Genomic DNA, 21,154 nt, shown 5'->3' on the forward strand with positions numbered 1-21,154 from the left:
GCTTGCTGACCCTTTTTTTTTTCTGCTCGTCCCGCACAGCTCCTCGCCAGTCCAACATTCCATCGAATGGTCGGGAGAGTCCATCGAAGGATCCAAATTTTCAGATATGGAACCCCTCCAGAGGAGATGGGCGGCACGAAGATCGATAATAATAATGGTATTGGCTTCTATTTCCGTTTTTTTATCGGAATCCACCGGCTCTCATGGGAATATGTCCCTCCGTATTGAAATCCTCTAACAATGGAACGACCCTACAGGATCAGGAGCAAAGCATTTTCTGCAGCTCTTCAAAGACGAACTGAGCGAGCAGTTCAAGGGCAAACCGCGTAATCGATAGCGGTGGATTTTGAGTCTTGTTTACCAGCATGGGTGATGGATTTTGGATTTTATGATACCCCTTCCTAATCGCAATACGTTTTGATCTCGTCGTTTATTGCTCGATGATCGAATTTCACAGTATCGACTACTTCGTACGACTTCCATCTTTTCTTCTTTTGACATCTGTCTGTCTCTTCTATCTGTTGGGGCATATCGACAGAACACACCGGATATAGATTGGGCTACAGAACTCTTGCACCGTGGACTGTGTCCCTCATTCTATCCGAAGAGCGAACCTCTGATTGCTTCATTCCGCTTTGTCCAGCCGCTTGACTTCACCGGTTTGGCTGGGACTTGAAATATCGAAGCATACACTGCTTGTATTGTTGTTATCAAGGGATCTTGACCCCGTCGGGGTATATATATATATATATATATAATAAAATCAAATCGTCAGCGCGACGATCCCCATATATCGATAGTCATCCATCCAGTGGCTGTAGATAAAATGCTCGAGTGAGAATATATAATACATGTACAAACGCCAAGGGGCAGACGCATTGCCGATCAGACACCCTCCAACCCTATCAGATCTCATCTACACGCGACCAGAAGCCATCTGGCGAAACATGACGATCCATACGTAGCACTGTACCTGTTATTCGATAGTCTCAACACTCTCAATCCTTGCATATTTCATGCAAGACGTATTAAAAATCCAGTAAAAATGCATGATAAACTCCTACTCTTCTTAACCTGCAGCGCACCAACCCACGTTCGGTCGATACGCGCAAGACCTAAAGGGCTGAAACGAAACGGACAGTGTCCGAAGCGAAGGTCGGGTCCATAGCCAGCTGAGGATGAAGAACGAAGGAGCGAGGGTAGTAGTGATCGTCAGATCCAGGTTACATCATGATCATTCGTAGTGGTAGTCTAGCAGCAGTACTCCGTAGTACTACAGCAGTAGTACCATAAGTATGTATGGTAATTCTGCAGCGGCGTAGGGCGCTTCCTCTTTCTCTGGGCAGCAGCCCTAGATCTGCGGAGAACCCGGTCTCGGGTTGATCATGGGAGGCGAATACAATAATAGTTAATAGGGCAGTCGATATTTTCATGGCCCGTATAGTTATTGGTCAAGTAACTTAACTACTCTAGTGAGTTAGGTTATTGTTTCGTCACTGGGAGGGCCGGTGTTGTGTGGCTAATCAATTAATAATAAACAGTAATATTCTGGTTAGTTGATGATGCTGGTAATTAACTAATTAATGATAATAATAATAATGATGATGATAATAATAATCCTACGCAGTCGGTAGCCCTCGTATTTCCCGATTTTCTTCACGGAAACAGAGGGATAGCAACGATACTACCACACAGCCACACACCAGCAGCATGGGAACGAGAGACAGCGAATAGTGAAAGCGAAATAATGAATTAGTGCATTAATGCCTGCTCATAAGCCGCCTTCGAGTCGATTACGGATACTACTTCTGACAAGTTGACCACCGTTCTACCGCGGATGACCCTTGGATGAATGGCAGCCGGAGCGGATGAACCGGCGATGCCAACGAGCGGCTATCCGGCCAGCGCTGCGACCGGGTGATTGGAAGAGATTCCAGCGGCGCGATGAAAAGGGAAATGAGGGTTTTTGCTGGTCGCTCTCCAGGGGTGGGAAGGACGATGATCAGACGACGTGGTGAAACGGCCAGAGAGGCACCGGGTTGGCACCTGAATCGTGTATTACTCCGTAACCTCGCCAGAGGGCAGCAGGCTCAGGCTCATATAATTATACTTAATGAAGCAGAGACCAGGCGCGAGCTGGCTTCATTCCTCTCGAGTAGAATATCTAACTCTTTTTCCTGCGCAGGGCGAGCATTCCTGAACCGTGTCACCGTTGAAATCGCGCCCCCCCTCCCCCCCACGTCTTGAAGACTTCTTCTTATGAACCATAATTACTGCACAGCACGTGCAGCCCTGAGCCTAACGTCCCTCGAGTTCAGTTCTTGCATAGAGTATTCTCCGTCCATCCCTGGTGGATAGACAAGACACCATTCTGCTTTTGCATCGCAAATCCCTAATTAATTAATAGTCGGCCTGGGGTTTATTTTTGGGCACGCGAGAGAGTCCGAGACAGAGATTGAGTCTAAGCCTAGGACTGTCTAGCGGGCCAAACGGTTTAACCGACGGCTGGAAGCCAAATTTCCCGCCGGGGTCAGCTGACTGGTTCCTGGTCTTGCCCTGGGCTGGATCCATCGCTCGCTCCACGTCTCGCCTCGTCCGTTGACTTTGACTCCCTTCACATCCCTTCTCCAATAATACCAAACTCCCCCTCGTTTTTCTCTGACTTCTCTCGTTTGGTCATTCATTCCTCCTGCCCTAGGGCCTCTTCTGTCTTTGTCCATCTCTGTTATCGTCCGCAGAGATCCATCCAGTCGTTCTCTTCATCATATCTCTCACATCCTCTGGCCCTCTCCTCCCTCGATCTATCTGGGTCGTCAGTCACTAGTGCCAGATCGCTGAGCGTTCAGACCCTCCTTCTCGACGGCTGAACAGCCCTTCTGTACAGCCATAATATCTATACAGAGTCGAGAGTCGCCAAATATCACAGCAAAAATGCGTTCGTTCTTCTGGCTCTGTCTGGCCCTCTTCGCCGTGCTCTCCGGCTCCGTCCAGGTCGACGAGAGGGACAACAAGATCAGCGCCTTGGACCCGTTGTCTCTGTCCAGCGCATCCTCAACCAGCGATACTGCTGCTGCCTCCTCCGCGACTTCCAGCAGCTCGTCCGCAGACTCGTCCTCAGAGACCTCCGCCCCTTCGACCTCTGCATCATCAACAGAGTCTGCAGCCCCTACCACCACCGCTAATACCGCTACCACCACCAGCGACACTTCCAAGTCCTCGAGCACAAACGAGCCCAGTCCCTCTCAGACGAGTCAGACGGCTGCGAAGACGTCCGACACTACCGCACCCACCTCGACCTCCGAGACCTCATCGGTCAGCAAGAGTAGCGACTCTTCGGCTACCACCACTGCTGCGAAGACCACTGGCCCCGCGCCCACTCCTGTGGTGATCGTTACCACCAAGACCATTAGTGGAACCCCGGTGGCCTCTTCCTATACCTCCACTCCCACCGCGGCCTCTGAGACGGGTTCCCCCAGCTTAAACAACCAGAGCTCCGGCGGCTCAGGCAGCTCTGGCCTGAGTGAGTCCTCGAAGAAGGTCGTCATTGGTGTCGTCGTTGGTGTTGGTGGTGCCATTGTCATCGGTGTCATCGCTCTGGTCTTCTGGAGAGTCTGGGGCCGCAGGAGGAACAGGGACGCTACCGACGAGGATGATCTGATGAGCGCCGGTACGGCTGTCGGTGCTGGCAGTCGAGAGAAAGCGGCCAGCCCTGCCGGTACGCCATTCAAGTCAACGCTGGACCAGTACCATAACCCCGGTCCCGTCAATGCTGCATCCAACTTCTAAGCGTTGTATAAAAAAAATACAAAAAAATGAAACTTGTTTGGTCTGCATCCGGTCGGTTTGGGTTTCTGTTGCGCTGCTGTTACGACTTAGTTCGAACACCATGGTTTGAGGCTACACGGATGGACGTCTCTTGCGTGGTCGACTAACCGTCGGGTTATTTCCGACTTACGATTCAAGCACCTCCGCCGTGGATGTCGCCCATCTGGGGCTGCCTCTCCACATTCGCTCTCTACGATCATTCACGGGATTTATTTTTCACTGGCGCGACTAGGTGGGAAAGGATCGAGTCACGACTGCTTCTGTTTTCCAGGATTGCCCGCAGCGGCACTATCCTCACTATTCCGTTCATTTCACATAGACTCACTCACTGTTCCATTCTCGACAATCTTGCACGTCCCGTTCTCAGATACCTCTACTCTCGATCATCCGGCTGTTTCCGGTTTTTGTTTTTACCGTCCCTCAGCCTTCAAACTCGCGATGATTCCCACCTGGCTACCAGGAGTCACGAGTTTCGCGCAATGGGTTGTGTCATTGTTGTGCATATATGGACTATTCCCCCTTTGATTATCCGCGAACAATAGCCGGAAAGGCATGTCGTGGGAATCCGGTTGTTCCTGTCTTCTAGATTTTTCTCTTCCAGTTCGACGGGGTTGATTTGGATGCACATCTGCATCACAACTTTCCTCTGTGTATCTATGTAATATCTTTCTGACAAGAGTCAGCAATCAAATCAAAAAAGCGTTGATTTAGGCACTGCTCTAACCGTGACCAATTGACACTAGTGATGCAGTATCTATCAACAGGCATAAGAAATGATGTCAATTCTGATTCTCGGTGACACTACTGAAGGAACCGTGCACAAAATTGGCACCGTGAAGATCCCGCACTTGGAAGGCTCTAAAACCGCTGATCAGCAGCATCAGATAAAAATAACTCTTCTCTTGAACTTCTTCTCTACCAGGAGGCATCAACATGATGTAAGACTACCTCTCGGAACCAGCTCGTCCCGTTAAGAAATCCAACACGGTGAAGCCCTGGCTCAAACATATCTGAAACTCGAACTACTTACCCGACATGGCTACAAATTCCCAGGAGTTTTTACTTGACAAGGTATCGTGGATTAGTATCTCTTACTTGTTCCGGTAGGTTCTGAGTCTGAAAATAGTATCCAGTTCGATCTTTTGTTAGAGAACTGGGTATTCTGCGTTGGAAGGGGAGGGGAGAGGAGTATGAGTTTGAGAATCATAGCGGTGGTCTAGGGAGAGAGGGATGAGAAATCCTGGTTTAGCTTCGTTTGTAGTCTGCTGAATTCCTTGTCTTGTTCTTTTGTTGCATTTCCAAGGGAAAGTAGTGTGTATTAGAAGTTTTATTATTATTATTATTATTATTATTATTATTCTTCTTCTTTTTTTTCAGGATATATTTGCGATTCCTACGGATCATCATCATAATCATTGGCGGGGATCACCATCACCATCAACATCGTTACCGTCACTTTTGCCATCATAAATCGGAAAGGAACCTAAATCTCTCTTATCTATAGAGCAATCAATCCCAACCCTTGAAAGCGAAATGCCACGACAACGCCACCCCCAACTCACAACCCTCCTCATCCTTCTTCTCCTTTTCGAATTCCTTTCCTGCTCTCTTGTCGTCGTCGTCGACGCCTCATCCATGGCTATAACGCATAAACTGGACCCGATGATGATGCGCATGTTATACGGCCAGATGGTTAAGAGGAAAGATGATAATTTACAGGTGTGCTCTGCTCTGGACTTGTTGTATTGGGCGGTTTTTATATTCCGTGGATAATACTGATCGGTTTTGCGGGTGAGAAAAGGTGTTTAAAGGAGTTATGGGAGCAGCTGCACCGGCGGTAAGAGAGTATTTCTTTTTTGTTTCTCTTTTGAGCTCTATTCTGTCGAAAATGGCGTGTGGGGGTTTCTTGAAGTTCTCGAGCGTTCGCTGATGGCATGTTGGTACATACATATATTAGATCACGGATACAGGAAATCCGGAGAGACCATTTGGCGTCGATGGGGATACGTTTGTGAGTTTCTATTCCCTTCTAGGATTATGGTTATTTTTATTTTCTAATTTGCTCTTTTCTTGCTAGACGGATTTCCAATCTGCAGGAGAGAGAAGGTTAGTCGTGGCAGTAGCAGTACCATGCTTATACACATGCTAGCAGGCTGCCGTATATGATTGATTTTTTCATATCAGACCTTACTAACATGTTTCCTCTACAGCTGCGATAACCAATTCAACAGCTGTCAACTTGTTAGAGAAACCCTATCTATGATTTTCATACCACTCGCATAAGCTGACAATACATACGCAGAAAGCGAATACGAACAAAACCTCGAATTTCACAGTGAAAGATTGCGAGAGTCAGCAGAGTCAGTCGAATGAATTCTTTATTACACCATCCATCCATCCTTTCTTTTCAATTAACGCTACTCCGTATACTTCCCCGCGAATTGATTCATGAAGGGTAGGTAATCAGGCTGACAAGTTTGCGATCTGTCTACAGAACAATGCCGTCTCGCTCAGTCGGCCGCTTCCGTGACTCGATTCGCTGCCATCGCGGACGTGACGAATGCAGCGCCTGAGCCGCAGCAGACGTTTCCATTTGATGAAGAATTCGATATTGTTTGTGATGTCCCTGATGTCTGATGGATGGATTAAAGAAGGGAGTATTGGGTTTGATGTTTAGGATGCCCTTTTTCGGAGCTATACGCATGAGATCAAGAGTATGATTAATTGATGGAGACGGGATGAGATGACCAAGTACTGTCTGTGTACTAACTACTACTGTACAATACATTAGAAAGGGGGAGGACGTAAGGAGGCCGAGTTGAGTACAGCTAGCTACCTAATCTGCAGAATCCACTCCAACCACACGATACGATCCACAAACACCATATTCTCCCTCAATAGTGAATTGACACATACCTCTCCAAAGTTAAAACCCAATCTCCACCCACAATCTACTCGTAGACACGCGAGAAAACAACCTCCCTCGATAGATCTGCGCGGCTGGCTGCCTCAGGAATGCTATATGCGCGAATCGGGACTAGCGCAGGGGTCTATCCGCGTGACGTCGTGACAAAAGACTAGTCTATCTAACGCGAATCTCGACCTTTTGACGCGGAGTGGCTGGTACAAAACTTGTTGATTTTAGATCTGGATAGACGTTATTACTCTCACTCTATCCATCTATCTACCCGAAGGACCCTTTGACCAAGAAGAAGAAGAAGACGCAACGAAGCTCTTACATCGCTTACAAACGCAACAAAGTCATCATCCGAGAAGAAAACAAAAAGTATAATGTCCGTCTCCGCGCTCCCTCATCCAACACACATCCCACTCCAGAACTCGTTCCATTACGTACCTGCGCGTTCCTCGCCGCTGGCTCCGCGCGATGCGAGTCGCACATCTCGACTGATGATGCCGATGTCCGAATCATCTTCTTCATCCCCAGCTCCGAAATCAGGGATTTTTTCGAATTTCAACTTCAACACTTCATCCTCAACCACTACTACTACCAGTGGCAAGGATGATCAAAACCCCCAGACCCGATTCGAATTCGGAAGCTTCTCGAACAACACTCCCAAATCATCCGCATACGCCCAGCGGTACGCGTCTCAAGTCTCCAATCCAGCGAGCAAAGTCGCCTCTCGCGGCACCACGTCCGCATCAGAAGCAGCGCGCGCTAAGCGTCGAGATATGTTCCTGAGCCGCGTGAAGCGAGATCGGGAAGCTGGTCGACTCGATGCGCGCGGCGAGCAGCTCATGATGATGGAGTATATGGCGGAGCAGAAGCAGTGGGGAGAGATTATGAGTCGTCGTGCGGATGGGATTTTGAGAGAGTACGGTCACGGTCTCGATGAAGAGGGGGAGGAAGTTGAGGAACGTGGTGATGTGATAGGTATGTAACCAACTAACTACATGATTGCCATTTACTCTTGGGATCAATGGGATGTGGAGCTGACGGAAGAGCAGATGAGGCGGATATGTACGCTTTGGATGAGTACATCTCGCAGGAACATGAGATGGAGGAGGCCCTTGAGGAATTGGCTCCGCAGAATGCGCCCTCGTCACCGCGCAGCGAGCGGGATTCGTTTTACAGCGACGATGACTATGATGATATCTTCATGGATCTGGCGGACCATGTTCAAGGCGCTGGACACCTGCAACATAGTCAGGACATGGATATGAGTGGCTGATCGTCCTAACGAGACTTCTCAACTTTTTTGTTTTCTTTCTTGCATTGGGTGGCGTTGGAGTGACTTTCATTGTGCGGCGTTATGGGGTCGGTCTAATCTTCTGGACTCGTGGTTCGAGACCTATGTTCATTCTTGAATGTCTCTGTGTGGGCCTAAGATCGGCCACATGTGGTGTCTGCCATGGTACATATTTTGTGCAGATAAAAGGGGGTATCAGAAGTATGGGCTATGTATATACAAATCGTGCCTGCGCAAGTGACATAGATCATAATCTATTATAACGACCTGTGGTCATCGAGTAAATGTGCCCAACCAATCAATCGCAGAGAGGGTCCTGTCTCCCGCTAAGTGTCCGAAAAAAGGAAAAAAAGACACGTAAAGAGTTATGGGATATACAAAATCCTAGCAGCTCACTGCGTCGGGCAATCCGGGGGAAGTTGTCCATCGCCTCCGGTGCCCTTAAGTTCCTCAGCTAAAGGATTTGCGATGAGATCCTCAGGCGGGCTGCCAGCTGCTTGCATCTGTTTGGAGAAAATCGTTAGCATTTCGTCTACAAGTCAAATCAATCTCCGGAAAATGGGGTTGCAGTACCTCCTGCATCCTGTCCCAGATATACGTCCTGCATTCGGGCTTATCATCGGAGTACCCCTCCTCGTCGAACTTGGCTACAATCTCTCTCACAACGCGCGCTTGTGTCCGGTACCGCGCCATATCCTCCGCCGGCACCTTATCCTTGTTCTCTTCAAGCCAAGGGCCGAACTTGCCGTCCAGTTCCTTGATCGGCTCGTACAGAAGATCTTTGTTGGACAACTGCTGCATCATTCCAAGGAACATCTTGTTCAGATCCATGTCGTCACCACCACTACCTGCACCTGCTTCCAGCGCCTTCAGCAACTGAGAGACCATATCATCGTTAAGACCCTCCTCTGTAGCTTCAGCAGTGGCGCGGTCTCCGGACTCCTGCATCCGCTGCATCGTTCGTCGGATCGTATCCTGGAACGATTCTGGCTGGGCTGAAGAAGCTCCAGCAGCTCCTGCACTTGGCTCTGCCTCCGTCTTTGTAGCACCAGCAGGGCCATCTTTTTGCTTCTGGGCGGCTGGAGAGACAGTCTCAGACAGGAGCTGCTTGAGAAAGTCTTCTGCCCCAATCCCACTCTCCTGTAGTTGCTTGGAAAGCTCATCAATCTCTTTATCAATCATACTTTCTTGCGCCTTCAAGTCTGGCGCGCCCTCTCCTACTGCAGCTGCTAGCCCTGCGTCGCCTGCGCCCTTACCGCCACCCATGAGACTGGCCATCATATCGGCCTCGAGCTGTTTTAGAAAAGCTTCCTCATCGAAACCGCCGGCTGCTGAAGCCGCACTGGCTTCTGGCTTACTAGGTTCCGAAGCAGGAGCTTTCTCTGCAGTTGTCGACTTGGGCTTGTTGAAATCATCCAGGACCTCTGCAAGATAGATCAGTCAGTCAGTCAGTGGCGCCAAACAAACATTTGAGGTAACGCTCGCAAGCGGAATAAGCTGCAGAATTCGCCCATACCATCTAATTCTCCCCAATCAGAATCATCTTCGTCGCCAGCATCAGCAGCTGCACTGGGCGCCGGATTCGATGCGGTCTTCCCGGCAGTATCGGGAGCAGATGTCGAGGCAGACCGAGGCTCGGTATTCGCCTGTGTGGTGGCAGGGTCGGGCGCGCTGGCCGTCTCGACAGGCGTCTCTTTCTCCATTTCCCCAATAAGAAAGCTGAAATAGAAAAAAGACTGAAAGGGAGGGGAGGGGAGGGGGGGAAGGAAGTTCTTGCGTGCGCTTTTCTGCAGAATAATGCAACCGGTGTTTTGTCGAGTTGGGAAACGCCTTCACTCCGCATGAGGGGATTTACTTGGGTGGCCGCGGGGAAGAAGTGCTGTCACCGATCGCCGCGGTTGGTCGATCTAAACTCGGAGTAGCTTTGCCGCTGTGTGAGGTCGCCTTTTACTCATACCGAATCTGGGAACTGGTAAAGAGCTTTATTTTTTTCTTATATCTGCGAGGGTTTTACGATATATCTTAGCACTTTCAATGGAGCATCTATGCGATCAGGCCAGCACCGTTTTTAAATATATCAAGTTGACTCCTTACTTCTCAAGATTTTTTTCTATTTATCTAGATGCACACACAGTCTCAGTCATTCTATCGAAATATGGGGTCCACCTCCCTTCTAAATCTAGAGTTAAGCAAGGAACTAGCATGGTCTGCTAGAGGTCCAATATAACTCTTCGCTTTTTAAATACACTCAATCTCCGTGGATTCGCCCACGTTGCTACCCATCTCACAACGCCTATGCATTCGTCTTTATCTAATTTATCAGCCTCTCATAAATCAGAAGGAAATCAGCTATCGCGGGGAGACGTAGTCATATCAATCAAAAAAAAAAGAAAGAAAGAAAAGAAAAAAAAAGAACCCCTGTAGTTGCGTGGAGCAGCCATATTTATAACCAATTCAACTGAACAGCTGGATAGAGCAAAATATTTGCGGAACATAGGTTTTCTTGATATAGATGAAGTAAATTGTGAGCAATATGACGTTTCTAGCTCTCCCGAGGCCATTTTCGAAATCCAGGACCTAAAAACTAGGCAGACGGCATTGGGCGGCTTACACGTAGACGACTGGATGAAGGAAAGTAGTATAACTGGACCGAAAAATTAAAAGGACAAGTTACTTTCAGCCAAGACGAACGAGCAGTCCAGTATCTCATGAAAGAAGGAGATAAAGGAGATCCAATCCTTAAATAATACAGAAGCGACCGATGTACTTTGTCGAGTTCACCGGGTTACCGTTACCCTCCCATGGCTCACCTAGAGGCATAGGAGAAAATATCGACAATTGAAATGGGCTACCGGAAGCCCTAAGAGCGAGGATATATCAACGCAGATTGTCTGTATTCTCGGTGGTGTCTGGGGATTATGCCCAATTTTTCCGTTGGGACATAACTAAGGGTTTCCCCGATGCAAGTATATTCCCATAGCATGCGTTGCAGAGTAGGTTATCCCAGTTTCCATCAATGATAGTTACTAGCTTGGCTTTCTTATCTTGCTTGCAACGGGTACACTGAAAATTCGTGCTCTGGGAGAGTCGGTACTGTTGTAGTGAGCCACGTGGAGGATATGCTTTAACAATGTCGTCTGAAATAGGCATGGTTGAGGAATTCAAATCAGTAAGCTCTCGATGCTTTTGGAAAATGTATCCGTTAACTGATTAAGGCCACCGATAGATGGTAGTAAAAAGGCTAAGTTTCTATCCTCAGTGGGAGGAGTAGCTAAATATTAATACCTACACAAAGCTGACTACCTACTTACGCAATTACCCCGCTCTACCGACTATGCCGCGGTGATACCTAGAATCTATATATATGATATGATATATATGATATAATTTACTTGATGAATATACCTATTGGTCACTTGCACTATTACTGTTCATTATAGTAGACAGGCTCGTTCGTTAACCAGCGAAGTAAATTGGCCTGTATCAATGAGTGATAAAAAAACGATCGATAAGTTTTCAAATACACCCAATAAATAACAGGACGGCGGTAGCCCAGCTCTTGATGGATTATATCTATCTCCAGAAAGCGCAGATAAGACCCAAGTAAGAAAGCATTTACGTGGATATACGTATACGTCCCGAAGCCCAAGTCTTTACTTAAAAAAAAGCGATCTTTGATTTCGACATAGTTCGTGTCATTGCGGGTACGAAAGCAGCATATAATTAGGTGACCTCACGATGGTATATCCACTGAAGATATCGGCTAGATAGATTCTGAGAATGATATGCAACGTAGGTAAATTAAACCCTTACCAGGCTGAAGTTGCTTGCATAACGCTTGCATTTTCTTGCAATCTCGGATTATTTATCATCACGGGTGGCACGTGCCTGCAGGGTTTAGTTACCTGTATGATGATGATAATAATAGAATTTTGGTCTCAGAAGGGGTTTGTAGTTCGATCTCCTTTCATTGTGGGTGTGAATCGTTCTGATCTGTAGAGAAGAAGTCCATTAGGGTAGGGAGCATCACAACTCTATTCAAGACGGTCAATCTATAAGAGCCGGCAACGGCGTCCTCGAATTTCCAGCAATAGATTGAATCGAAGCGCTAGTGCTCAGATCTGGTAATAACGATCATCGATGCGTCCATCTGATATCCATGGCCCAGGGACATACTCTACGAAGGTGGGCCCGATTGCACGTGGATGGCCAACGCGTCCGTGAGATCTATAAGTAGATCTCCACACGGACCTTTACTGATACTGTACGGAGTAGCAAGGATCAGGATTACCTATCGAATCGACGAATAATCTCCGCGGCTTGAACGAGTCAGTCAACCCTGATGCCTGGTTTGCGCGATACCTTTTCGCGGGCCACTCTTTCTCGCCAAGTGTTCGGGATTGAGCGGTACGAGCATGACAATTGATTCGACAATGTCTTCTGGATATCGAATCTCTCCACCACTTGAAGTCATACGGGAGAAAAGGGCTCAGCTCAGCATCTTGTAGAGGCCGAGAGGTTGAGCTCATCCTTGACGGAGGTCTCCGGCCCTCGACCACGGCCTAGGACTTGAAGGGAAAGTGCACACGACCGGCTTGGCGCCGATCTCGTTTTCGCCTGGCTTCACCTTCACGGTTTCACCCCTCTTCGGCTGAGGAGGAATTAAGAGGAGAGCCGTGAGGTGCATCAACGAAAGGCTGGCCAGTGTGACTTTTGTTGTTGTGCCACTGTCGTATTCAAATATTCTTGCCTGCACGGGATTCGGGGTCTCGTGACTGTGAGTGACCTGCTGATGTTGCGCTTCTCCAATCCCAACGCGCCGCATTTTTTCGCCATCTTGGGCGGTGGCTGCGAAAAGCTTGTCCATTGAGGCCTCAAGTTGAGGACTGCGCATGGGAGCAGGGCGGTATGCTCTGAGCGAGGATGAAGACCATCGCAGAGATCGATTTCAAGATCCATTGACTGCCCGGTCGAGGATTTGTCGACCTGCGACTTTCCAGACCGACAAGTCATGGAATCATGGATTCATGGAATTTCTGTCTGGCCCGACCGCTATTTAAAGACATGGACTTTCAGACAAAACTGCAATGCATACGAGCGTCGACCTGCGATCTGACCGTCCGTATGATCCTGAATCAGACCAGGATGATGAACTCTGTGCAGCCCGCGTCAGAGTGATGGCAGCGGTCGACGCTTGTGCTCCCGGTATCGGCCCTACCATCGACATGGATTGAAAGAAAGGATATCCGGCGCTTGTCCCTCGCAGAGAAGAGCAAAAGACGGTTCCTAACGGCTGCTCCCATGTGTGTTGGTTGTCCGCGTGTACTATAAGAGCACAGGTACCTGGCTAGGCACTGTCCTCGAGTTGATAGTCAGCGATCAGATACAGAGTAGTTATGTAGATAGATAGATAGACAGATGGCCAGGACCCCGTTTCTCTTCAGATCCAGATCTACCCGTACTAACTACTAGTTATACCGGCGCTTCTCCGCGGAGGACAGGGGACACTAACCAGTTCATAGTTAGTTAGTTAGTCGAGGATGACGAACAAAACGGCATCCCCTCGTGGCCACCCCACCACCAGTTGCTCGTCGTCGTCGCAGCCAAGCGAGAAGAAAGAGATCTGCTCAGCGGTGGTTCGTTCAGTGGATCGTTCTCGAGCCGGACGCCCCCCTCCTAGAAGCGCAGAAGAAGAAAAAAGGCCAGCTCACGGGCCGAGGCGAGCGTCTTAAGGCGCTGCCTGACCCGGAAAGACTTTTTTTCTCCCATCGCGTCGCTTTTTTCTTAGTAAATAATTTTACCTCACGTCTTCCCCTGTTTTCCTCCAGCTTTTTCTTATCGTCGGCTGTCACGCAATTTCTTTTATGTCACAGCTTGCCCTTCCTCGCTCTGTTACTCGCTCTCTCCAGCTGCTCTCGTTCCTGGTGTCCGCACAGCCGCGCGCTTTCTGCGTCTGAATCCTGAGACCCCGCGGTTATTGTTGATTCCAATTTCCCGCTCGTTCTCACTGGTTTGTCCTCGCGACGCTGCAATGGTCTCCATGCTCGAGGCCAACGATTCCAGCATCAATAATGACTCGCCCATGGAGACGGTCGTGCCCAAGAGCGAGCCTCCGCGCGACGCTTCCGTCAGCTCGGCCGTCTCGACGCCCGAGGCAGAAGTAGAGACGCTGACCCAGGATGTTGTCCAGACGCAGAAGAGGAAAGGAGGCAGAAAACCTGTACGTAAGACGAATTGGTCTCCATCGATCGCCCCAGATGCAGCCCTACGGATGGGGCCCCAATAACTGACAGGAAGCTCTGTAGATCTATGCTACCTCGGAGGAGCGCAAGCAGCGCAATAGACAGGCCCAGGCTGCCTTCCGCGAGCGGCGCACAGAGTACATCAAGCAGTTGGAGACGACCATTAAGCATAATGAGGAGACGCTCCAGTCTCTACAGCAGAGTCACCGTAGTGCAGCAGACGAATGTCTGATGTTGCGATATAAGAATTCGCTGCTGGAGAGAATTCTGCTGGAGAAAGGTAATCGACCGCTACCCTACCGCCTCATGGCGACATTTTCTACGCCGGAGAGAGGGAGCTAACCAGTCATCTAGGTATTGATGTACAGGCAGAATTGCGTCTGAAGAGTGCTGCGCCGGGCATGGCGCCGGTCAAGCCCAACACGATGGTACCAAAACAGCCGGCGCCCCTGGACCGTACGGCAATTCACAGGAATTCCCTTACCAGGCAAAAGGCTGGAATTGTTCCTAAGCCGGACCTGCCAGGATTGTCCCAGCAGCACCGTGAAGGTGCTTACGGTGTGCAGTCACCTCAACTCCAGCCGACTCCCTCCTCTCACGTCTCCTCGCCATCGACAGCCAGATCCCCCGGGTTTGGCTTGTCGGGCGCAATGTCTCCAACGAGCACCGAATTCCAGACACAGCAGCAGCAGCAGCAGCAGCAACATGGCCGTCCGCCGTTACTCCCTCAGCAGCGAAGCTTTAATCAAGGCCCGTCATCGATGGGAATGGCCAGTTCGGATTCCATGGAGCCCGCCACGTCGCAATCGATGATGTCCGGTGGTACAGCGCCAATCGCTTCCCGCATGTCATCGGCGTACTATCCGTCACCATTCCAAAAGCATTATGACCAACTAGGCAAGCTGTCCCGTCCCTTCCCTTGTTCTACCCCCATAGTGCTCTGTTCGTCCTAGGTTGATTCCTTTATACAGAGCAGGAGTACGACGCCCAAGCTGACCTGCTCGACGACCACGACCAAGACGACACAGTGAACGCCGGTTCCTTCGTACCCGATTTCAACCAGCCTCCCGCCCCGAACGGCTCACGGCGATTAGGGATGCCGCCTCATTTCAACTCGCAGACCGGAGAAGTCGACCAGAACGCTTACGGTGGGAGCAATAATCCTCTCTTCGGACAATACGAACCGATGCTCGACACGGATCCGTTTGGTCTCAACGCAAGCATGCACTTTCAGACCCCGTACAGTTACGAGCAGAACCAACATCTCCGGCAATGAAAGTGGCCAAACAGGACGCTGCCACGAGATGATCTTCACTTTCGCCTGTATACCATTTTTTTTACACTATTGTTTATTTTTCAATTCCCTCTTGTTCCGGTGGCCACGTCATATTCCTGGGAGACGGAAAGACAAAAGAAAAGTTCTATACCAACGCATTGCTGGGCGTTTAGGGTTGATACCATTTTGATGTTGTTTCTCAGCTGGAGAATCTCCAGGTAACGCTGTTTTTCCTCTTCTCTTCTCTTCTGGGGTTGTTCTTTTTTTTCCGTAAGTTGGGACGATGGCTTCTCTCTCTCTCGTATGACATACATGATGATGGACGTGTACATACATACTCTAGCAGTACCATAGCCATTGCGGGGATCAGAGTAAAGAAAACAGGAATAACAATACAATGAGATATTATTTTAAATGATTCTATATTATTATTTTCCATACTGTATGATGCTGGAGTTCAGCAATGTAATAATAATATAATAATGATCATGATCATGATCATGATAATAAGAACTAATGACAACCCCGCAGAAAGAATAATACCCTAAGCCCTAACCTGGCAGCGGCAAACCAACCGAAGGAATTATTCGCTTAGCACCGATTCCACCTTACTCCTTTGGCTTCCAGCTCCTCTGGCGGCCACAACCACAGAAGGTCTAACCTATCCAGCCCGCATCTCACCTTCACCAACCCCCCTTCCTACCACCTCCCATCCAACCACTCCCCACGAGGCTGAATTCCTATCTCTCCAGGGTTCTGCCTTGCTGACCTCCCCCGTTCAGCTCTTTCTCGAATTGTTGCGATAACAGACAGCCTTCCCAGGAAGGCATCATAAAGCCAGACGTCATGACGGACGTCCGGTCCAAGGTACGACAGCTCCTCGTCGACCCCCTTGTCACTGCTGCAAATTGAGTCGCATCCTGCTCGTCAATCGTCTCGTACTCAATGCTAACGACCTCTTCTTTGCGCAGAACCTCTACGAGCTTCTTGGTAATTCACCCAATTCCTCCCCGTTGCGTTGCCTTTCGTACTTCTACTCTGCGATATCCTCGTTATCACGATTACATCATCATCATATCTGACCTTTGTCGCTCTTGCGATGCTTTACAGGCAATGACCCTGAGCTCGACCCCGACAGACCCGCCGACCCTCCCACGCGGGCTATAGATAAGGCTGCTCCTCGTCATGGCAAGCGTGATGCCCCCAAGGAGGCTCCCAGCGCCCCTCGCGGCGGGGCTCCTCGCAACAACCGTGGTGCTCAGTCCGGCAACGAAGGAGGTACGTGCTCGTCCCGTCCCCACGAGACTCCAATATCTCTATATGAAAAGATGCTTCTTGCGCCGTTCCGCCAATGGTCCTCTATTGTGATGTCGCTGACATCTGAATTTCTCCAGCTTTCCGTGACCGTGAGGCCGGTAGCTACAACAACCGCAGCAGGCCCGTAGACGAGCACAAGGAGGCTCAGCGCCGTGCATTCCGTGCTCGCGACGACCGCGGTGAGCGTGTGCGCAACGACCGTCACCCCCGCAGCGGTCACGGGTAAGGGATTCCTCGTCGTCCAGTCGCATTTTGCAGGAATACTAATGAAGGTACAGTGACACCCACAAGAAGATCGACCAGGGCTGGGGTGCCACCAGTGGCGAGAAGGAATGGACCGATGAGAAGGCCGGTGAGGCCGTCGCCCAGGCTGACGAGAACGAGCCTCAGACCCCCGCTGAGGAGGAGCCCAGCGACAAGAACAAGTCCTATGCTGCTTACCTCGCCGAACTGGCTGAGAAGAAGAACCAGGAGCTTGGTGTCAAGGAGGCCCGTGCCCCTAACGAGGGTACCAAGGTCGACCCCAAGTGGGCTCAGGCCAAGCCGCTGAAGCGCGATGAGGAGGAGGATGCTTACATCAAGGGCACCAAGGAGGAAAAGAGCAAGCGTGAGAAGCAGCGCAAGGAGAAGAACCTCCTTGAGGTTGACATGCGCTTCGTCGAGGCTCCCCGCGGCCGTGGTGATGGACCCCGTGGCCGTGGCCGTGGCGGTCGTGGACGTGGTGGCCGTGGTGACGGTCCCCGTACTGGCGGTCGTGGTGACGGCCCTCGTACTGGTGGTCGTGGTGGTAACAACGGCCCTACCGTCGACGAGAAGAACTTCCCCAGTCTCGGCGCATAAGCTACTGGCTAGATGCGGTATCCGTTTTCTAGTCAAACAAGCGACGATGAACAACTGACCGCTCTTTCCAAGTCGTGGCTAGCCAGACTCAAACTGAAGTCCGACCTAATAAATAATGGCGGACCCTCTTTTATTGTCTGCTCTTTACTCGATGAGGTTGAAAGGCATCGACAGGAGTTTGACACCTAAAATCCAGCTTTGTTATGTGAAATCAAGTGAACCTGACGCTTTTTTTTTGTCTCTATTTCCATTTCCCCGTTATCTCTTCTTACGTCATCTTGAAAAGTATCTTGAAGGATGCAAGCTCCCGGCAGGCGTCCAGCTACGGTAATGTTTGCTCTTTCAGGGTCTGTAGAATAGGCGGGCTGCGGCAGCAGACAAATGGAAATTTGATTACAAAACTCCATCTAGTAACTACTACTACTAATAGTAGTAGTAGTAGGCTTAAGTGTTGTGTTTCCCTATTGGCAGTGGTACAAAATAACCGTTAGCCAGCGTATATCTTGTGTTCTCCAAGTAAGTATATACTGTAATATTCGGGAGGACCTGTGAATCCGGTTAGCCTTGCCGCTTGCGGTACTGTATGGTCGCCCGATACGCCGTCGCAACCTCCAAGTATATAAGACCTGATAATGTTTTTGTTCCTTTGCACTACATATTTAGGAGAACTGTGGCTTCCGTCCCCTCTTCCTATGGCTCGAAAAGTCTCCCTTCAAGGTGCAATGGAGGAAAGCTCAATTATCTTAAAAGTTTTCGAATTGAATCAAGGGATGATGACTCTTGTTTGTAGCCTCGTAAATGTTCCTCTTCCGTATCATCTCACCAGACAGAAATTACGGACTACTTATTACTGGGCAGTTAACCAGGGATCTGACAGAAGTTCACGGGCGCTCTGCCTTTCCTCCGGATCCCATCGTAACATTTTTCTGATAAACTGCATAAACATCTTCTTGTTTTCACCCTCAAGATACTCTTCCGATTCCTCTAATGAATAGTGCGGCACTTCAATGGCAGCTTTCCATTGCCCTATTCCTGATGTTAGATGAAGTTCTATTTCTCAATTGTGAAGATCTTACCCAGGGAATCCCAGTACTTTTGACTTTGAGGAGACTTGCGAAGGAAGTTGAGAGGTGGAGGGCCCAGCATAGCTTCCATTTCAGCGAGAAGGTATACGTCTGACTGGTTCCCGTTGGGTGTTCTACCATCAAACAAATGGTGGTCTTCAAATAGGTCCCAGACTAGCACTCCGACGTTCCATATATCGACTTTTGATGTCCAACTCATCCCCAGGATGACCTCAGGCGCACGATAAATGTCTGGCTGGATCAATCCATCATGCACGTCCCCTAGACGCGCTTCGCCAAAGTCCGAGAGAAGTGGCATTCCGAAACCGCTCCATCCCTTCTTACGATGGAACGGCCGAGACTTGTAGACAATATTGGAGCCATCAGACTTCCGCGGGCTGGGCTGATTTTCCTCGTCATTTTCCCATTCGCGAAAAATTGAATCATCTTTAGAACCGATCATAATATTCTTAGCTTGTATGTCTACGAAGATATTAGCTTAGCAATCGGCAAAATCTTAGGCGTCTTCAGAGAGCTACAAACCAGTATGTATTACATGGGCTTCCGAGTGTAGGTAATCCAGGGCAAGTAACAGTTGTTGGAGTGCTCCCTTCAGTAAGTCCTCAGGAAGGCTCTTTGGATTCAGGGTTGCCTGAAAATGTAGAAGGCTCGTCAAAAGCGGCTCATAAACAATGCACTGATGGTTACCACTCGGCGGTCCCGCAATTTCAAACTCCTCTATCATTTTACGGACGAGAGCGCTGCCAGGATGACTTGTTTTCACGGTTGAAAGATGCCTAAGTACTTGCACTTCTCGATCCTTAGACCCGCGGATGCAAATCTTTAGTGCAATATACCGATGCTGGCTGTCCAAAAGTTAGCTCTGTTTAGGTATATGAGGCAGTACGGGATGGGTACCTACTGGAGGTCACGGCAAAACCAGACCGTTGAACTTGCGCCAAATCCCAACTTGCTAAGAACCTGGTATCGAGACACAAAAATATCCCCAAGTTTGACTGGATAAAAAAGGCCTCGATCGTATGCGGGCATTCGCTCCTCTTCAATTTTCGTGGTGGGGTCCAATATGGGAAACTGGGAAGACTTGAGTCTTCGTGGAGGCGATGGTGGTTGCCCAGGGAATCGACGAAGTCGAGGGAACCGATTCATGGTCAAGAGACAGTACATACAATAGTATATTATAATATTTTAATTTGAATGGAGCATGTGTACTCAAGGCGATTATTTTTGGATGCTTGTAGGATGGGCAAAAGTTGAAGTCTCCCTAGGTAGGTACTTTGGAATTACATAGGGTAAGTTAGGTACCTAGAGAAAGGATTCAGTGCTCTCCCCAGATGATACGCCCTGCGGGCGTCCGAGTAATTAACGATTCCAAAACGAGAAACCCGTCCCCCTATTACTTTTCAGCTCCGTAAATAATAGTACAAGTAGATGCATCGCAGGATTCTAATCGGGACGAAGATCAGATGCTAGCCTATCAAACTGTTACTGATTTCCCCACCAGCCAACAACAATCCTACTAGGTATCCGTGACTGTTAGCTCACCCACGACGGCAGAAGTGGGTGAGCCCTGGCGTAGTTTGGATTTTTACTCTTCTACCAACGATTAATGAGGTAAATATATTCAAATTCAACGTTAATGCCACTGACACCGATAAGTTTCTCAGTCTTATTAATCAACGCTTCTGGTCAATTAATATTTTTATCGTCTTTCCTATATCTAAAACCTTACTATTGTTAACATAATAACTAACATATTGATTTCGCTATTCACTGCCATTGAATATGATATTATATTCAACTACCCTATTCATATCTCCATCTAATACCCCCTGAATAGATGAACTACCTCTATTCAATATTTTCAAATATAAAAACCCAATATTCCCAATATATCCTCCTTTAACGAACAAAAATAAAAAAACAAGAACATCATCCGAACAAACTGAACATATTTAATCCTAAGCTCGCTCGCGCTGAAAGCTATATCTATCTATCCATCTATCCACCTACCTCATCATAGAACCATACTACCATACACATCCCGGAGTGAGTTCTCAAAGACTATAAAAACCAACCGACCGACCAACCCGAGCATGTCTTCCGGTCCTGTCTTCATGAATCAAGGTATATATATATATTATCTTTCATGGCGCCCAACCCCAACACCTCTAAATCCCCAGGAAACATACATATATATAAATATGTGACCATGAAGATAAGATAAAACTAACCAACTACAGAAAACACCCGCACCGATATCGTGTTCCTCCCCGAGACGGTTTCAGCCTATAATACTCGCTACTGCGAGGGATTACTCCGGGGAGGGGTCATTTTCCCGTGTGTGATATATGTTCGGCGGCC

At 48.9% G+C, this 21,154-nt stretch overlaps 8 protein-coding genes across 8 annotated transcripts; 5 read left to right on the forward strand and 3 right to left on the reverse strand.

The window, feature by feature from the left end:
• Positions 1 to 2,826: 2,826 nt before the first annotated feature.
• Positions 2,827 to 3,882, forward strand: C8Q69DRAFT_325108 (hypothetical protein). The gene has a single exon (XM_028627408.1). The coding sequence runs from the start codon at positions 2,932 to 2,934 to the stop codon at positions 3,784 to 3,786; it is 855 nt and encodes a 284-aa protein (XP_028483119.1). The 5' UTR covers positions 2,827 to 2,931; the 3' UTR covers positions 3,787 to 3,882.
• A 1,372-nt stretch (positions 3,883 to 5,254) lies between these two features.
• Positions 5,255 to 6,766, forward strand: C8Q69DRAFT_325141 (hypothetical protein). The gene is made up of 7 exons (XM_028627409.1): positions 5,255 to 5,544; positions 5,627 to 5,662; positions 5,783 to 5,836; positions 5,903 to 5,931; positions 6,036 to 6,066; positions 6,128 to 6,185; positions 6,320 to 6,766. Exons 1-7 carry the CDS (start codon positions 5,359 to 5,361, stop codon positions 6,460 to 6,462), a joined length of 537 nt encoding a protein of 178 aa, XP_028483120.1. The 5' UTR covers positions 5,255 to 5,358; the 3' UTR covers positions 6,463 to 6,766.
• Position 6,767: 1 nt separating this feature from the next.
• C8Q69DRAFT_325175 (hypothetical protein) lies at positions 6,768 to 8,263 on the forward strand. Its single transcript, XM_028627410.1, has 2 exons — positions 6,768 to 7,717; positions 7,792 to 8,263. Exons 1-2 carry the CDS (start codon positions 7,117 to 7,119, stop codon positions 8,013 to 8,015), a joined length of 825 nt encoding a protein of 274 aa, XP_028483121.1. The 5' UTR covers positions 6,768 to 7,116; the 3' UTR covers positions 8,016 to 8,263.
• Positions 8,105 to 10,002, reverse strand: C8Q69DRAFT_325178 (peroxisomal membrane protein receptor Pex19). The gene is made up of 3 exons (XM_028627411.1): positions 9,550 to 10,002; positions 8,607 to 9,457; positions 8,105 to 8,536 (listed from the first exon to the last, which is right to left on the reverse strand). The coding sequence occupies exons 1-3, from the start codon at positions 9,734 to 9,736 to the stop codon at positions 8,426 to 8,428; spliced, it is 1,149 nt and encodes a 382-aa protein (XP_028483122.1). The 5' UTR covers positions 9,737 to 10,002; the 3' UTR covers positions 8,105 to 8,425.
• A 66-nt stretch (positions 10,003 to 10,068) lies between these two features.
• On the reverse strand, positions 10,069 to 11,333 carry C8Q69DRAFT_473720 (hypothetical protein). The gene has a single exon (XM_028631064.1). It carries the CDS (start codon positions 11,181 to 11,183, stop codon positions 10,950 to 10,952), a length of 234 nt encoding a protein of 77 aa, XP_028483123.1. The 5' UTR covers positions 11,184 to 11,333; the 3' UTR covers positions 10,069 to 10,949.
• A 2,731-nt stretch (positions 11,334 to 14,064) lies between these two features.
• Positions 14,065 to 16,042, forward strand: C8Q69DRAFT_522958 (hypothetical protein; the record flags this gene model as incomplete). The annotated part of the gene is made up of 4 exons (XM_028633557.1): positions 14,065 to 14,253; positions 14,339 to 14,555; positions 14,630 to 15,172; positions 15,247 to 16,042. 4 exons carry the CDS (start codon positions 14,065 to 14,067, stop codon positions 15,549 to 15,551), a joined length of 1,254 nt encoding a protein of 417 aa, XP_028483124.1. The 3' UTR covers positions 15,552 to 16,042.
• Positions 16,043 to 16,083: 41 nt separating this feature from the next.
• Positions 16,084 to 18,204, forward strand: C8Q69DRAFT_473731 (putative telomere and ribosome associated protein Stm1). Its single transcript, XM_028631065.1, has 5 exons — positions 16,084 to 16,418; positions 16,523 to 16,541; positions 16,662 to 16,829; positions 16,946 to 17,090; positions 17,147 to 18,204. The coding sequence occupies exons 1-5, from the start codon at positions 16,398 to 16,400 to the stop codon at positions 17,706 to 17,708; spliced, it is 915 nt and encodes a 304-aa protein (XP_028483125.1). The 5' UTR covers positions 16,084 to 16,397; the 3' UTR covers positions 17,709 to 18,204.
• A 267-nt stretch (positions 18,205 to 18,471) lies between these two features.
• C8Q69DRAFT_473734 (kinase-like domain-containing protein) lies at positions 18,472 to 20,098 on the reverse strand. The gene is made up of 4 exons (XM_028631066.1): positions 19,695 to 20,098; positions 19,316 to 19,638; positions 18,785 to 19,255; positions 18,472 to 18,734 (listed from the first exon to the last, which is right to left on the reverse strand). The coding sequence occupies exons 1-4, from the start codon at positions 19,955 to 19,957 to the stop codon at positions 18,556 to 18,558; spliced, it is 1,236 nt and encodes a 411-aa protein (XP_028483126.1). The 5' UTR covers positions 19,958 to 20,098; the 3' UTR covers positions 18,472 to 18,555.
• Between the last annotated feature and the right edge of the window lie 1,056 nt (positions 20,099 to 21,154).

This window comes from Paecilomyces variotii, assembly GCF_004022145.1.
Source record: "Paecilomyces variotii strain CBS 101075 chromosome Unknown C8Q69scaffold_9, whole genome shotgun sequence".
Lineage (NCBI taxonomy): Eukaryota > Fungi > Ascomycota > Eurotiomycetes > Eurotiales > Thermoascaceae > Paecilomyces > Paecilomyces variotii.